Source organism: Mixophyes fleayi, chromosome 8 (assembly GCF_038048845.1).
Source record: "Mixophyes fleayi isolate aMixFle1 chromosome 8, aMixFle1.hap1, whole genome shotgun sequence".
Lineage (NCBI taxonomy): Eukaryota > Metazoa > Chordata > Amphibia > Anura > Limnodynastidae > Mixophyes > Mixophyes fleayi.
Genome location: NC_134409.1, coordinates 20,736,635 through 20,754,170, shown reverse-complemented (window position 1 = coordinate 20,754,170; position 17,536 = coordinate 20,736,635). Strand labels below are relative to the sequence as shown.

The window sequence follows — 17,536 nt, the reverse complement described above, 5'->3', positions numbered from 1 at the left end:
TTATTATTCGCTGGTGAAGGATTGAGCGGTTATCCTCAGATGGAGCTGACATGACTCAGTGAATTGGTGCAGAGATTACATTGACTTGTAGGCAACAGGCCAGAAGACCACCTCTTTGTCCCCAAGTTAATGGTGGACATTACACTCTGTCATCTTGTAGGAAAGTTTTCTGGACTTCAATCGCTTCAAATTAGTTGTGTTTCTTGTCATCATTAAATTAGTGATTCAATTTGTTGTTTTTTTTATTAACGTAAAAGATTTTTATTGAGTTTTAGCAGAAAAACATTTTATTAAACATTAATAGAGACAATTCACTACAACCGTATGCTAATAAAATATACATTAAAAGTAACGAGGGGTATCTCACCAGGCACACTTACATATCACAGTTGGTCATCAAGGCAGACATGTCAATTTTCCTTTTGTACCATATACTGGTCTAGAAATCTAAGGACTATTTTTGACAAGTTTCTCTGCGGCATTAGGTAAGGAGTTGAAGGGTGTTATCCATGCTGGAATGCAGAAGACTTGGGGATTACAACCATTTTTAGCAATCCTTGTACATATAAATTTCATATCTACTATATAAATGCCTAGTGGCGTGTGTGAAAAAAAAAAAACCAAGCTGCAGCGCCACCTGCTGGGCAGAGTTATACACTGACCTATATATTTCTTGAAGGAGAAGTGACAGTTAGGAGTGGTTGGTGGTTGCCGGTGGTGACAGTGGGGAGTTTTTAACACCTTAAGTAGCTTGATGAAGGATGTGGCGATGAAGATGAAGGATGAGGTGATGGAGAAAAATCATGAGGTGGTGACATGTGGACAAAACCACGTTAAAAAAGGGCGCTTGCGTCGGGAAGTAACGCTCTTCCCCTGAGGAGGCCTGGGCTATGGCCCAAATGCATGACAAGAACTTTTTAACACCTTAAGTAGCTTGATTTGACTAGAATGCATGAGTATCATGCACGGGTTAACTTGTTGTATATATTCTTCTGAGGTTGTGAAACCATTGGTGCAGTTAGGAATTGCTGGGGCTTTAATTTTTTATACAACCTGAAACACAGCTGTATTGGTTATTCAACGGTAAATATGAGAGGGTACAATCCACGAAAGTAAAATGAAGACAAAAGTGGAAATTAAGGATGATGTTGTCACTCTTTTGGGCTCAGGGGTTATCGATACAGTCCAAGTGCTTGATAATTTCAAGAACAGTCCATGGTGTGTTGTCTGCTCTGTGGTCACTTTTCAGGATCAGTGCTTGAAGAATATGTACATTTATTGATCACTGACAAGGACACAAATAAAGTGGCAATGGCTTATAAAGGCAAGTGTGCCTTTACAAGCCATCACCGCGTTAAATTTCTGCAAAGTTGCTGATTTCCGGCGACTTGCAGAAATCGGAGCTTCATGCATTTACCCCCAGGAGTTTGTACAGTTGGCAGTACCGTTCCGTGCTGTTGAGTTGTTGTGACCTTTATAACAACTTAAGGAAGTATATTTTTTTCGGACAATTTAAAAAAAGTAAACACTGCACAGGTTAGCAGACCTGGGGTAGAAATATTTTCTGTTCTCCTAAAGCTCCAAGGGCCTGATACAAGCAGGTAAGGGACTTGTGCATTTGCCAGACAGAATATCACAAACATTTGGTGGTTACTCTTTGGGGATTAAAGATAAACAAACAATGAAACAAAATGAATGGAGACTTCCCTCCAGTGATGTCTTTATCAAGATGTTTTTCTCAAAGCTCCAAAAAAGTCAGCAAAACATTCATTTTGATGAAACGTGAAATACCTTTAACTTATTAAATAAAATCACAGACTCTTCTCATTGGATTCTCATGCTGAAGATCATTTCGGCTATCCATTATTACTGGGTTCAGATTTGTTGAAACAAATGCTTCTTTGGACGTTCTTAAGATACTTATAAAATTTGAAATATTTTGTTTTACATACCAGAGACTATAAAACCATATGCTGTATAGTTTTATATTCACAAGGAAATAAGTGTTTATATCCTTTTTTAAAAAAACATCATTTGACTGACCAGTTGGAAAATGTCAGCAACTATTTTAGAGAAATAAAATGACTTTGTAGTCTGATCATTACTATGCAGCAGCTACTTCTGCACACAGATACTTTGTGACCAGCTGAGCTCCTCTGGGTGCATGGGTGTAAGACTACACTGCCTCACGTTCCATCATTAGATTGTTGTGGCTGTTTGGCAAATGCCATTTCACCTCCATTTGTGCTGTCTTCATCAGATGGTCACACAGCAGCTTTGTGTACCTGCTTTACAGATATTAATAGTACAGGCTACAGGTGATAATTCGTTTTAGGGTTGGGGTCCACAAAGTACCAGCTGAACAAACCAAAAGGATTTTTCTAAAACCTATGACTGACCATAAGCGTGTATACAACATTCAGCACTTGTCATGGTCAAGAGTCTGCGACGTGAATAAGGGGCTATCTTCTCTCGGACCCCTTCCTCACACTGACCAGGCTTATGCACTTCATAAGGTTTAGCAGGCCTGGTGTTAATACTGTGTGTATTGTATGGAGTCACGTCACTCCTATCCTTCACCCTCCTCGCTCTTGTTCCTCTGTTGCTGTGTTTCCAGTTCCTGCACTTGGGCCCAGTAAAGCCTCGGTATAACCATATATCTCCAGAGTCCTATCCCGACCACGGCCCTCAACAGTCTGTCATATATTCTACACAAACCCTGTGTACACTGAAGGACCATTTAGCAAATGGTGAAGCTCTACTTTTTTTTTTGTTTTTAATTCAGGGGTGCTAAGCAAATATAGGCTTATTTTCCTGTTAATCAGGTGATTAGTATAATTAATGGGCTTTCTACAGATGGGTTTTGTTTATTGGCTTCATCGTGCTTTCTGCCATGTCTGTTGAATACAGTACTTCATCTTTCTAGATCCCTTTATTGTGGTTTTTATCCAGGCATTTATTCATAAAGACAGAGCTGTTTATTGTCATTGCTCTGCATTACATACAGTTGTATCCGGAGAACAGCAGTGGACTAAGATCCGAAGATCTAGGGCCTGATTCATTAAGGATCTTAACTTAAGAAACTTCTTATTTCAGTCTCCTGGACAAAACCATGTTACAATGCAAGGGGTGCAAATTAGTATTCTGTTTTGCACATAAGTTAAATACTGACTGTTTTTTCATGTAGCACACAAATATCAACTTTAAATTTTAGTGTACAAATAAGTTATCAAGTATTTGTGTGCTACATGAAAAAACAGTCAGTATTTAACTTATGTGCAAAACAGAATACTAATTTGCACCCCTTGCATTGTAACATGGTTTTGTCCAGGAGACTGAAATAAGAAGTTTCTTAAGTTAAGATCCTTAATGAATCGGGCCCCTAGATGACAATCACAGAAAAGCTCTAGAAAGCAAAACAATGTATAATGTAATGAATACAAGTTGTAGGAGGGCGTATACAAGCCGATAAATGGATCATCGGAGTGTGGAAAGCTCCTTTGTAGACTGTCTAAAACAAAGTCTCATTGTGGGATTACTAATTCTCCAATCAAAGAAGGAGCTCTGCACAAAATAAAGCTCCAGCTCTGTTGTGTTGAGTGATCTCATTCCTATAGAGATCTAGATTATTTTTCTTTCATTTCGTTGCGTTAGTGACAAGGTTCATAACAATTTCTGCAGGAGTCCTCTGGATTTCACAGCTTACCGACTGAGAGCGGCCCTCGGTTTCTCTAATTACAATTATTTTCCGCAGGACTCGTGTAACTTATAACGCCGGCTTTATCAACTTTAACATCTAATCAGATGAAGCCTGAGACTGCTCGGGGCCCAGCTCACTTCATAGGCTTTGATGTACCTGCTACTGTACTTCTGAAGGAGAAGACGGAGTGGTCGCTCTTTAAAGCAACCTTACAGAAATCTGTTCATTAAATTATTTCCCAGCCTGCCAAAATGTGTAGTCTCTGACTGAGTCCCAGCCTCAGTTGTTTTTCACAAGCAGATTCCTCTGGGAACATTTTATTTTTACATAATTTTTGCTAGAAATCACACGTGGTATCACAGAGATAGACAACCTGTGTCTTAGCCCATGTATCTGACATGTAACTCCCAGCATGCTCTGCTGTACTTTCAGATTAGCTTGGAATGTAAACGACATAGGGTAATAATTTGATAAAAAGCTGCAGGAAAATGTAGGAACACTCAATTTCTTCCTGCACGGAATGCTTAATTATGTCTAATTATCAATCCTCTAGTTCTTCTGCTGTAATCTCACCTGCTTTGATTGATCAAAAGTATTGTCAGAATTATAAGTCATAACTTTCAATCTGTTTTGAGTGTTTTATGCAAAATTTTACATTGATATCAAATGTGTCTACAAGAAGTATTATTTTATAAATCAACCAATGTTTATGTCTAGTGGTGCGTAGGTACTTTCTATCTATATTTACCCATCATCATCATCATCATCCTCACCATTTATTTATATAGCGCCACTGATTCTGCAGCGCTGTACAGAGAACTCATTCACATCAGTCCCTGCCCCATTGGGGCTTACAGTCTAAATTCCCTAACACGCACACAAACACACACACACACACACACACACTAGGGTCAATTTTGATAGCAGCCAATTAACCTACTAGTATGTTTTTGGAGTGTGGGAGGACACCGGAGCACCCGGAGGAAACCCACGCAAACACGGGGAGATCATACAAACTCCTCACAGATAAGGCCATGGTCGGGAATTGAACTCATGACCCCAGTGCTGTGAGGCAGAAGTGCTAACCACTGAGCCACCGTGCTGCCCCATGACTGCGGCATAAAGCTTTGTGCTGCTCACGTCAGTGAGGCAACTAGTTTCTAGTAAACGGCTAGGCTGTGTTTTTCATCAATTGCCAGTTCAGCACCCAAAAAGTGGCAGCCCCCAATATTTGTAGACAATGAGTACATTTATACGTCTCCGTTTCTCTGACCTTATATTGCTCTATGTTTTATAGTCTCTCCCTGGAATTACAGATCAAATGGAATCCATGGTTCTTCTCCGGTGGCGATAGGAGCAGAGAATGCAGACATGGCGGGAACAAATGAAGGTCAGACTCCCTTTATCTGAATACATAATAAAAGCGCGCATTAGAATGCATAGAGCAAATTCTTTACATTATTGAAATCTGACATTTCTTTTATATGCAAAATGCATTGAATGTTTTTTATGTGCACTCGGCAGAGTGGAATTTTTACATATTTATTTATAACCTTTATATCGAGACAGTCATTTGTTAAGTGGGAATGTAAAGTTAGTTTAACAGGTTAAACCTGGCACGTGAAGTCACTTTGGTATAACAAAGCCTCTACACTTTAACATTGGAGATATGATTTTGTTTGGCACTTAGATTAGCACTTCCTGATCATTCTTATGCTCGTTTTTTTAAAAATATAAAGGTTTGTAAAATCCTAAATCATCATTACCATTTAGTTAGATAACACCATCAATTCCACAGCACTGTACATAGATTCATTCACATCAGTCCCTGCCCCAGTAGAGCTTACAGTCTAAATTCCATAACGCCAACACAGACCGACGTTAAATTTGTCAGCAGCCAATTAACCTACCGATATCTTATTGAAGTGTGAAGGAAACCCACGCAAACTTGGGGAGAACATACAAACTCCACACATAAGGCCCTGGTAGGGAATTACTCTCATGACCCCAGTGCTGTGAGGCAGAAGTGCCAACCACTGAGCCACTGTACTGGCCTATAACGCATCTTTCCAATAGAGTCCCTCTTAGATTTAATGCAGTTCTTGCCACCATGTCATTAGAGTTTGATCTTGCTAACAACCAAAGCACCTAATCTGATCATATCTGCCCCTGATCGACCTAATAGCACTGATAAGGTAATTAGAGGCGTGAAAAGAGGTGAAGCTAAAAGACAGTTGGTGACATGTGTGCATAGGATCTTCTTAATGGTACAAATGGGCAGCAGGGTGGCTCAGTGGTTAGCACTTCTGACTCACAGCGCTGGGGTCATGAGTTCAATTCCAGACCATGGCCTTATCTGTGAGGAGCTTGTATGTTCTCCCTGTTTGCGTGGGTTTCCTCCGGGTGCTCCGGTTTCCTCCCACACTCCAAAAACATACTGGTAGGTTAATTTGCTGCTATCAAAATTGACCCTAGTCTCTCTCTCTGTCTGTCTGTGTGTGTGTTAGGGAATTTAGACTGTAAGCTCCAATGGGGCAGGGACTGATGTGAATGAGTTCTCTGTACTGCGCTGCGGAATCAGTGACGCTATATAAATAAATGATGATGATTCAAAAAGTCATCACTGTTTGTACTATAAACGTGAGCAAATGCCCGGGCTTTTCATGAAATAGGAAAATAAAATAATTAAACAAGAGTAACAGCAAATAATTATACAACATGTGGAAGTAAAAATGGTATTTGCTTCCAAGTACAATTCCTTCTTATCTGGTCAGGATCTAGCAGCAGGAACTGTGCATTACATGTAGTTACTTGTCTCATTTCTGGCTCCAGTCTGCTCTGTGACCTTGGTTCAGGAGCGGAGTCTGTGATGCAAATAGTGGAGGACTGATGCAGTGCACGGCCCTATTAGTAGGACTGAGAATTCTATCGCCTGCCGCTGGTACGGAATATGTTCTCTTCTGCTTTCTGCTTCTCTGGCGTCTTCTTTTTATTTGCCTATTTGACTTTTCGGGGCCTCTAAAATAAAACCATTTGAGCTGTAGAATTGTTATTTCAGCAGCTGAAGTTCTCCCTGTGACTGCAGAGAATGTTTTTGGTTTTTTTTTCCTATTGTGAGACACAGATCTATTGTAAGGTAGAAATGTAGTAAAGCAAATAATAACTATTTTGTATTATAAAAGTCTGTATTTTTACATAATATTAGGAGTGACATTGTTCTGTAGTGGTTATTGGCAGTAAAGATATTCAGCAAACATAGGTGATTATTATATATAACAACAACCATGGTCAATGTCTAGGCAGTATTCACACACCATGACGCAGTATCATCACTGTTCATTTGCTGGATTCTCTATCTACATTACACACAGATCTCTCCTATTGTGTTCCCAGACTTCACTATTGAGCTGAAGACAGAAAATTTGGAAATGTGCGAGTCTGAGCCAGGGGTACATAAAGCGAGCAACGAGGAGGCAAACACATCCTCTTTCTACCCTACTCCAGCCCCTGCTCTGGATAAATACATTCTAGAGGATGGGAAAGTAAGGACCATTCTTTGTCTGTGTATATATTATTATTACCACCAATAACACACTAATCTCTTTCTATACTGGCAGCCGGTGGTAATTGTTAAAACGGTTACCACAATTCCGACACCGAGGACACCTACAAATAAAAAACGAATTTAGGGAAAAGCGGTTTGAATATAAATAGACTTACCTGAAAACCGACGCTGCTCATCTCCTATGGCAACAGCTTGCTGACCGCAACTTATTCCCAATAAAGAGGTGTCCGGCACTGCACTTTGACGTCATCGCGACTTGGAGTAATGTTAATTTTAGAGCGGCAATGTAAGGACCCACGCAAGTTAAGTGTTTAAACACTTAACCCGACATTGCCGCTTTAAATTAACATTAATACAAGTCGCGATGACGTCAAAGAGTAGTGCCTGAGAGGTCTTCATTGGGAATAAGTTGCGGTCAGCAAGCTGGTGCCATCGGAGATGAGCAGCGTTGGTTTTCAGGTAAGTCTATTTATATTCAAATCCCTTTTTCCTAAATTCGGTTTTTATTTGTAGGTCTCACGGTCGGAATTTTCAATATCGAAAATCCGTACACCAACCCTGGCAGCATTGGTTATAATGAAATAACTGCTTTGTTTCATCCTGTGTTTGGAACTGTACATAGACTGTGTCATTTTTCCTCATTTGTCACAATGTTGTCAGACTTTGGGTGTTACTGTCTTACTACTTTCCTGGAATTAGGCTGAAGTCAGGCAAACACCTTCCTAATGAGCAAATAATCATTTCACAATGTGCTTCCTGTGGAAAAATGCAAGAAGCACATTGTCACTCTCCCGATCCTTCGTGCTTAATAAACAGACCCGACCCACATCGCTTACATGATAGAATGCGTAGCAGAAAATAAACAGGTCCCACCCACGTCACTTCCTTGATAGAATGCGTAACAGAAAGTAAACAGGCCCCACCCACGTCACTTCCTCGATAGAATGCGTAACAGAAAGTAAACAGGCCCCCCCCACGTCACTTCCATGATAGAATGCGTAACAGAAAGTAAACAGGCCCCACCCACATCGCTTACATGATAAAATGTGTAACAGAAAGTAAACAGACCCCACCCACATCGCTTACATGATAGAATGCGTAACAGAAAGTAAACAGGTCCCACCCACATCGCTTACATGATAAAATGCGTAACAGAAAGTAAACAGACCCCACCCACATCGCTTACATGATAGAATGCGTAACAGAAAGTAAACAGGTCCCACCCACGTCACTTCCTTGATAGAATGCGTAACAGAAAGTAAACAGGCCCCACCCACGTCACTTCCTTGATAGAATGCGTAACAGAAAGTAAACAGCCCCCCCCCACGTCACTTCCATGATAGAATGCGTAACAGAAAGTAAACAGGCCCCACCCACGTCACTTCCTTGATAGAATGTGTATCATTCAGTAACCTGTTGTCAGCCGCCATGCATACATTGAAGTTAACGGCAGCCAGGCTTTACTCCCATGTCAGGGCGCTGTGAGTAGCCAGGGATACATCCCTTCAGCCCTCACCATCTGATCATTGTACACAGCATTGCAAGTCAACTCTGTGTACAACTCAGTGAGGAAGTGATGGCTTATAGTGTATTATTTCCGTATGCAATAAATATTACCTGGCTGTTATAAGTTCTTATTATTGTGCACAGACATTCCTGTGTAAAGTGGTTGTTCATACATTATTCTTATTGGAGCTTGTTTACATGTCTGTGCTCTCCTCAGCACTATTTCCTGGGTTCTCCCCCCGGCTGGTTTGCTTGCCACCTGTCTCCTGGAGCCCAGTAGAGTCCTATTATAATAGAATAGACCATTGTTTCTAGTAGTAGAACAGGCACTACGTGAGCACTACAGCCAGCAGTGTGTGTTGGACCACTGACCAGTCTAACCAGTCCTGGCAGGTGTGGGCAATAACCTCCAACATTTTTCAATATTATTGTAAAGTGTTACACTGCCCCCACCCAGCTGCTTCTTAATGCCACCCGGCTGGCAACATTTTCTGGGGCCGCATACATTATAGTACAGAAGTCCCACGGTGCGTGCTGCAGTTTCCATCTGTTATCACATGAATGGAGACCTGCTCAACACATGTAGGCGCCTTTATAGATGTGGTTATGTTACAAAGCTAAAACACATTGGTGTGAGTGAGCCCTAACTGGCATAGACAACAGACTGCTATGGAGTGCAGACAATTCAAGGTTTTTACTTGGCAGCTACGTTATCTGTGATTAGTCTTTTTGTATTTGACTTATTAGAGGTCCAGTTTGTGCTGTGAGATAATGTGTCCCTTTGTGGAAATTAAATTGATATTGGAAGTGTGATAGTATAAAATAATTGATAGTTATTAAGATGTACAAATATGTGAAATGCCTTAAAAAAACTATACAGAACTACGCTTTGAAGAAAAAAAACAGATGCTTCCTATGAAACAGACAGCAGCAGGATGCCAGACTGAAGGAAGCAGCTGGCAGGAAAAGCATGTAATGCTGAACAGAGGATGTGGGCTTATATGTATATTTGCTGAGCTAAAGAAATTTCCTTATATGTCCTTGTCCTTAACCAGTTAATGCTGGTAACTATGTATAATAAAGGATCAGCTTGCATGGACCCTCAGAGCTGAATTTGAAACTGCAACACCTCGTTTGTGTTTCATTTCTCCACTTTGCTGTCGACGGCAAAATACCACATAGGAAATCAGGTTATCAGAGATTGATAGTAGGGGCACCAAGCCTCGGTACCCCGACAGAAGTCACCAGGGAAATCCGTGCTCAATGGCTCATACCTTTTATGTAGATCATGATATTTTGAGGTGACTTCTAATATCTGTATTCCTTTGCGAGTCCATTATTCTTTATCATACACAACTTTTCCTACTGAACAGTGAAATTCTGGCATCAGAATCCATCCATTATTAGCATTGAAATGTAATTTCTAGACAGATATAATTTACAAGACTTTATACATATGTAACTCACCTTTGTATTATAAGGTTATAATCTCTGGTTTCACACAGGTCCACCTGGGCAGCGGTGTGTGGGTGAACGAGGAGAAGTGGCACCAACTGCAAGCGACACAGGGAGATTCCAAGTACACCAAGAATCTGGCTGTTATGATCTGGGGCACCGACGTCCTTAAAAACCGCAGTGTTACCGGCGTGGCTACAAAGAAGAAAAAGGACGCCAGCCCCAAACCTCCACTCTCACCTCACAAACTAAGCGTTATCAGAGGTAGAGAATTTAGTTCCTACATGTGTATGACACAAGGGGGTAATTGTGTAGAAAAGGTGTGTTAGCCCAATACCAACTAATCCGTCACTTGCTTTCCTTTTTAATACATCCTACAAATATGACAGAATCCGCTGACACATGTAACTGTTCTCTTACATGTCTCTGTAGACAGTGTCTATAGTTTTGGATGTGGAGGGTGGAACCACTGTAACTGTTGGCTTATAGTACAACCCCCAGTGGCCATTGAGGGAGGTTCTAAAGTTGTCTCTATAGCTGTGACCTGGATCGATGTTCACGCCGCAGTGATGTCACTTGTTGCTAGTGATTTCATGAGATGAATGCCAATGAATAGTGGTTCACCGTTAGTCTATAAGTACTCTAAGGTTCTGTTCTCAGAAGGTTCTTTTGTTTACTCAAGACACAGGTTAAGAGTATTCTGTTCTATCTGGAACTAAAGAGAAAGTGAGAGTTCAGAAAATCTGGAGCCTACGTTGGATTTTACCAGCACAATGTTAAATGGTTTTGTTTTGTTTGTTTTTTTTCAAAATTCCCCCAATCATTAGCTGTGCCCTATGTAATGTTATTCTTCATAAAGGGACAAGTAGGTAGTTTAATAACTACAACAAGGCCAAACTCATTAGTAACTGCTAAACCTTAAATATATAGGATAGAACACCAATCCGACCCCTGGACACCATTAGATGTAGTGCAGAGAGTACAGCAGAGCCGTGTGATACAAAGGGATAGAACAATGTACAGATGGAGCACATTTCTTTGTTACAAGTGGCTGGGGGCTTGTGCCATCGCGCCCTACTGAGCTCGCCCACCACATTGTAGCTCAGTGCAGTTAGGGTGAATAGTGCAGCACGGTGGCTTAGTGGTTAGCACTTCTGCCTCGCAGCACTGGGGTCATGAATTCAATTCCTGACCATGGCCTTATCTGTGTGGAGTTTGTATACTCTCTCTGTTTGTGTGGGTTTCCTCCGGGTGCTCCGGTTTCCTCCCACACTCCAAAAACATACTGGTAGGATAATTGGTTGCTATCAAAATTGACCCTAGTCTCCCTCTCTGTGTGTGTGTGTGTGTGTGTGTGTGTGTGTGTGTGTGTGTGTGTGTGTGTGTGTGTGTGTTAGGGAATTTAGACTGTAAGCTCCAAAGGGGCAGGGACTGATGTGAGTGAGTTATCAGCGCTTCATAATCAGTGGCGCCATATAAATAAATGCTGATGATGATAATAGTGCACTCAGCAAGCCATGTGATGGGTACTCCTCTACTCCTGTTCACCCTATAGATCTGTGCCCTATCTGTAAGGAGGGTAGTGTACAAGCCAATAACTAAATGTCATCTGAAGATGGATGACCTGCGATCAGGGGTGTGGACTTTCAAACGATTGCTTATACATGATCAAAATATTAGCCTTTTTTATCAGATTTGTCAAAAAATTATCAACATGCATCTGGGTCACTGGTTGACCTGAAAGTAGAAAGCATTAAGATCCGGTTGTTTTTTCTGGCTCTTGAACCACCAGATAAATGCAATCTGGTCATTCATGTATGTATATAATTTGTTTATTTATCTGGTCATTCTGCAGTCGAAACGTGACTTGCCACCTCACAGGGCTTCTTACATCACTCTTTGATAGCCTTATCATGGCATCGCCTGTTCCATTTGCTCTGGACTAGTTTGCGTTGAAAGCGTACAGCTTTATTTCAGATATCAAACTAAATCATATATGATGTACAGAAGCTTGTATGGTAGATGACGGGTACTTTAAGATGTTTAAAGATCAGTAATCTACTTGCGACATCTGTCACAGTGAGAGTAGCTCTTGGTGCACCGATCTCCACAGGAAGAAGTTAAATTGAAGTTGAAAACATTAAATGATAGTTTCAGTGATGGTTACAGTGATGCTTCTGTTCCTGGCTTCAGTTTAGTCCCTTCCAGCACTGATCTTTACACAGTGTTCTCCTCTCTCTCTCTGATGAGTGTCACCAAGGAGACAGGCTCAAGGGGGGGATTCCATCCGACTACAGAGGTTCGTTCTCCCAGTATAATGATAGTTTGCTGAGAAAGGAGATATGATCAGTTAGTGGCTATAATATAGATACTATGGTCTTTGGATTACTACATGCATTTACTCTTAGTTACTTGTTGCTTAAAGCAGAAGGTTTGATTACAACAAGGCCTTCTGTACACTGCTGTTATTACCTGCATCCAAGCTGTGCTGTGATAACTATCATCATCACCATTTATTTATATAGCGCCACTGTTTCCGCAGCGCTGTACAGAGAACTCATTCACATCAGTCCCTGCCCCATTGGAGCTTACAGTCTAAATTCCCTAACACACACACATACATACAGACAGAGAGAGAAAGAGACTAGGGTCAATTTTTTGATAGCAGCCAATTAACCTACCAGTATGTTTTTGGAGTGTGGGAGGAAACCGGAGCACCCGGAGGAAACCCACGCAAACACAGGGAGAACATACAAACTCCACACAGATAAGGCCATGATCGGGAATTGAACTGATGACCCCTGCACTGTGAGGCAGAAGTGCTAACCACTGAGCCTCCGTGCTATGCAGTGATCATTGATCCCTATGCAACCTAGTGTGCACAGTTAATGGATGTTGTTCGAACATAGACAAGGAGCCATGTGGGATACAGCATAGTACATGGTGTATAAAGGGTTTATCATCTGATTTTAGGGAAATTATTATAATACCGTATCTATATTGCGTCAACATTTTCAGCAGCTCTATAAAATCAGGTAACTGTATTCAGACACGTCAGTCCCAACGTTAGTAGAGCTGACAATGTAATGCCACTACCCCGACAAATACTAATGCACCAGTTTATGTCTCGGTCTTTGGATTTTGGAAGGGAACTTGAGCACCTGGAAGGAACTCGTGAAATCATAGGGAGATGTACAACCTTTAAATGCATTGCTCTCTGGTTGGTATCGAAGCCAGAGTACAAGGCGGCTGCACAAGACATAAGCTAATAAATAAAAGAATACATAGGGTTTTTCATACACGCTATTTGAGGACTGTCATATGTTTTCAGTGTAATCCTCCTTTAAAATAATCCTTAGAATGAATAATATGAATTTAATGCAAGTCTGCCTTAGGCTAGTGTCAGATTGGTGCTTTGATTGCCACATCAGCCAATAAAATGCAGGTTTCACAATCTCCTGTGAAGTTCCTCTCCTGCAGACTAGGCTCAAAGGGTTAAGCCCAATAAGAGCACTCGCGCCGTAGAAGCGCAGCGCCCGTCTGACAAGTCCTTTTGTTAAGGATTTCCAGAGATCAGCCTGTAATTTCCTGCTTGTTTTCTGTGTTTCTTTTAGAATGTATGTATGACAGAATAGCACAAGAGACAATGGACGAGAATGAAATTGCACAGCGGCTCTCCAAAGTCAACAAATACATCTGTGAAAAGATCATGGACATCAACAAGTCCTGCAAAAACGAGGAGAGGAGAGAGGCAAAATATAGTGTACAATAAACATGTGATGTTTTTGTAAGTTCAGGGTGGTTGTTTTATTCCATCATTCAGATAACAAACAACAAGGTAGATCCGTTTTTAACTTCGGAGCGTGAACCAAAACAAGTGTAAAGCGAAATTTGCTTAAACGTCGTTTCGGATATCGCACGACAAATACAGTTCTAAAAATTCATAGTCGAGGAGTTGGAAGTATTTGTCGTATAACAACAGGGGGACTGGAAAAGCCGATTTGGGTGCGAATAAGTGGTCCGAGAATCTGCCTCAACTCTTGTTTCGCTCGTTTTTTTATGTTGCCAAATTTGCAGCATTTCCTGTGTGCTTGGGGTCTGCACAAAACTGTACACGAACGTTACTGATGCGCTGCCAGGCTTGCTGTATACAAACATTGCTAAGATCCTATTAAGTAAGCAATTCTGTTATTTATTTTGTTTGTTTTTTATACATATATTATAATATTCTGCCAGTTTTCGTTTTCATAAACGAGTCTCCGCATAATGTATGATAGAAACTATGTTTACAATCCTCTGATGCTCTATTTATACATGTTCAAACCTGTCCTCTTCTGGTGACTAGACACCTAAGGGAAGCCTTGGTAATATTTGTGTAATCATGGTTATATATAGAGTGTATTTTATTTCTATACTGTACAATACTGCTTTGCATAAAATGTTCTGTTTCAGGCTACTCTGTTATTGAAATCAGGTTTTCCAAGTCCCAAAATGTGTGATAAAAGGGTCTGACTGTTGGATAGACAGTAAAAGCAGCAGTGATACCTTAAACCAGGTTTTTGTTTGATTTTAAATATCTTAATTCAGCCATTTATAAGTGTCCTCTATTTGTGGACCCCAATTTGTTTGATAATCCTAGATTAAATTGTGTGACTTTTTTTTTTATTTTATTATTGGATCTGGCCCACCAATAATATATCTGGCGCTTTACATGGAAAATGGACAGGGCAGGTTCTTCTTATATTGTAGCTGAAGATAAGTGAAGATTCCAAAACGTTCCGCAAAATATTTGCCTCACTGACCGTGAAATTTTGCTTGTTTCACCGCTGAAATTTGGCTTTAAGTGTAACCCAGTCCTATCCCAACTGTACCACACAGCAGATTGACCTGTCCGTCATTGTCCAGATCTATTCACAGACATAGGTTCCGCATAATATGAATTATTCTCCAAAATGGCAAAGCATAATGGTTTCATAGTTCTTTTCCAACTCAAGACTAGGTTCATGATAAATTTTTCCTCAACTCTTCTCTGTTTGCAACGTTTTCCAGAACTTCAGTCAGAGCGTCAGTCCTATGTCAGATGGACAATGTGCTTGTTGCTCACTACAGAAAAATACACACAATAAACCAATAGCAACCAGTTGGACATGTGCTTTTATTGTCTAACATTCTCTAGAGCGTTTCAAGCTATTTGGTAAACTGGTTACTGCCTTTGGTTAGTAAACCCTCTCTCTGTGTACACTGGCTTTGTTGTAAAATGGATGATAAACCAAAAGCCGGGGATAGAACATGTTGGGCCTGAGTCATTAAGGAAAGTAAGGCAAAAAAAGGAGTAAATGTTCTCCCATGTTACAATGCAAGGGGTGCAAATTAGTTTATTATTTTGCACATAGATTAAATACTGTCTGTTTTTTCATCTAGCACAGAAATACTTGATAGCTTTATTTTCACACTGAAATTTAAAGTTGATCTAGAACATGCCCTATCCCAGGTATAAATCTATCCCCACATTTTAAATTTACCTCCCCCTCCAAAGCAACATGGTTTTGCCAATGTGCAAAGATACTCTTTTTTTTTATGCTTTGCTCTCTTTTATGACTTGGGCCCGCTCTGTTTTTGTCGGTAATCCATGTTCTAAAAAGCCCATGAACACAGAGTGTCCACAGACGTTTGTTCAGTTAGCACTCTTTTCCCTTGTTTACCATGTGGGATTAAATTAATACTTACATTTTCTTTTACTTGAAAATAATGCCATGATATTTGCTTTGTACTCAGTTGTATGAGATACATAAGCTTGCCACACATGGTACGATCCTGCCGCTCAGCCAAAGTCATACGTAAGCTGGTCACACATGGTACGATCCGGTCGCAAAGCCAAAGTTTCAAGCAACACAACCACTCTGCGTTTTAGTGACACGTGGGCGGACAGATTGAACAGTCTTTTTCGGTGCTGACATATTTTAGTGTGTTTGAATACTTACAGGGTGATCTGGTTTACTTTGAATTAATATCAGACAAATAGCCAGGCATACAGCGATATCAGACAATTTAGTTTGCTCAGTTTTGCTTCCTTCAGAGAAACTCATGATAGAGCATACTTTACATCTATTCTTTTGTTGTCGTTTTGTTACTTTTAGAAATAAAAACTTAGTTTCCTTTCGAGGTAGTTACTTGAGATAAAGCTAATCAGTGGTGACTAGTGAGTCGTGGTGGTTCTGAAATATTGATGTATTATTCTGGAACAGTTCAAAAACAGATAATGGCACAAAGCCCAGAGTACATTTATTAAGTACATAAGGATGACAGCATTAATTAAAAATTCCTTTTTTAAGTATTGTTCATATTTTATTGACTAAACCAATATCCCCTGCATTTACTGCGCCAGGAATTCTACTTCGTTACTTATTCTGGGCATACACACTGCAATATTGAGCATTCGATCCAATATTGCAGTATGGGATCCCAAAATCCCAAAAAAGAGATCTGGCTGCTGAAAGGCCGATATATCATCCATTTTGGCCACTTACGTGTGTTCAAATAAGACTCTGATCCTGACCCTCATCATATACTCTGTGGCAAGTAAATCAATATCCGTATAGACGATAAAATGCACCTAAACAAAGGACTGCCAAAGATATTGAACTTTTATTTTTAACCACCTTAACTTATTCTGATCATTCTTATTTTTGTGATGGTATTGGCTTTAAAGGTATTGTTGAACAAGTAATTTGTCTAATAGGTTCAAAGTATCATGTTTATAAATTACACCTGATGCTGCTTTTGTTTCATTAGTTAGATACACAACCATCATGCCCAACTTCAGCATCTTATTTATTAACTGTTATTTATATAGAGCCTACATATTCTGTAGTGCTTTACAAAGACTATTTAATCATTCACATCAGACCCTGCCCCGTTGGAGCTTGCAGTCTACATTCATCATCATCATCATCATCATTTATTTATATAGCGCCAACATATTCTGTAGCGCTTTACAATTGGGGACAAACATAGTAAACTAATAAACAAACTGGGTAAAACAGACAAAGAGGTGAGAAGGCCCTGCTCGCAAGCTTACAATCTATGGGACAATGGGAGTTTGATACATGAGGTTAATTCTACATTTTGGCCCAGCCAGACTGCAAAGGTAAAAGTGACTCATAAGCTAAATGATCCCATCACACAACAATGTTGGTCAGGGGGTAGTTGTCTTGTGTGAAATTGTGTAACGGATGGCAATAGGGTAATGTAGTGAGGTTAAGAGGGTGGTTGAGGAATATTATAAGCTCGTCTGAAGAGGTGGGTTTTCA

At 40.3% G+C, this 17,536-nt stretch overlaps 1 protein-coding gene across 5 annotated transcripts in view; it reads left to right on the top strand.

Moving 5' to 3' along the window:
• Positions 1-17,536, top strand: part of LOC142099006 (cytosolic carboxypeptidase 6-like) — a 1,251,957-nt gene that overhangs the window by 887,553 nt on the left and 346,868 nt on the right. The window contains exons 4-7 of one of the 5 annotated variants that reach the window (XM_075182042.1): positions 4,998-5,090; positions 7,094-7,242; positions 10,277-10,490; positions 13,841-14,777. The exons of the other annotated variants lie outside the window; for them this stretch is intronic. Of the exons in view, the coding sequence (XP_075038143.1) occupies positions 4,998-5,090; positions 7,094-7,242; positions 10,277-10,490; positions 13,841-13,998 (614 nt within the window). The 3' untranslated portion in view covers positions 13,999-14,777. Of the gene's footprint in view, positions 1-4,997; positions 5,091-7,093; positions 7,243-10,276; positions 10,491-13,840; positions 14,778-17,536 lie in introns of those variants that run through there. 5 annotated transcript variants of the gene reach the window in all.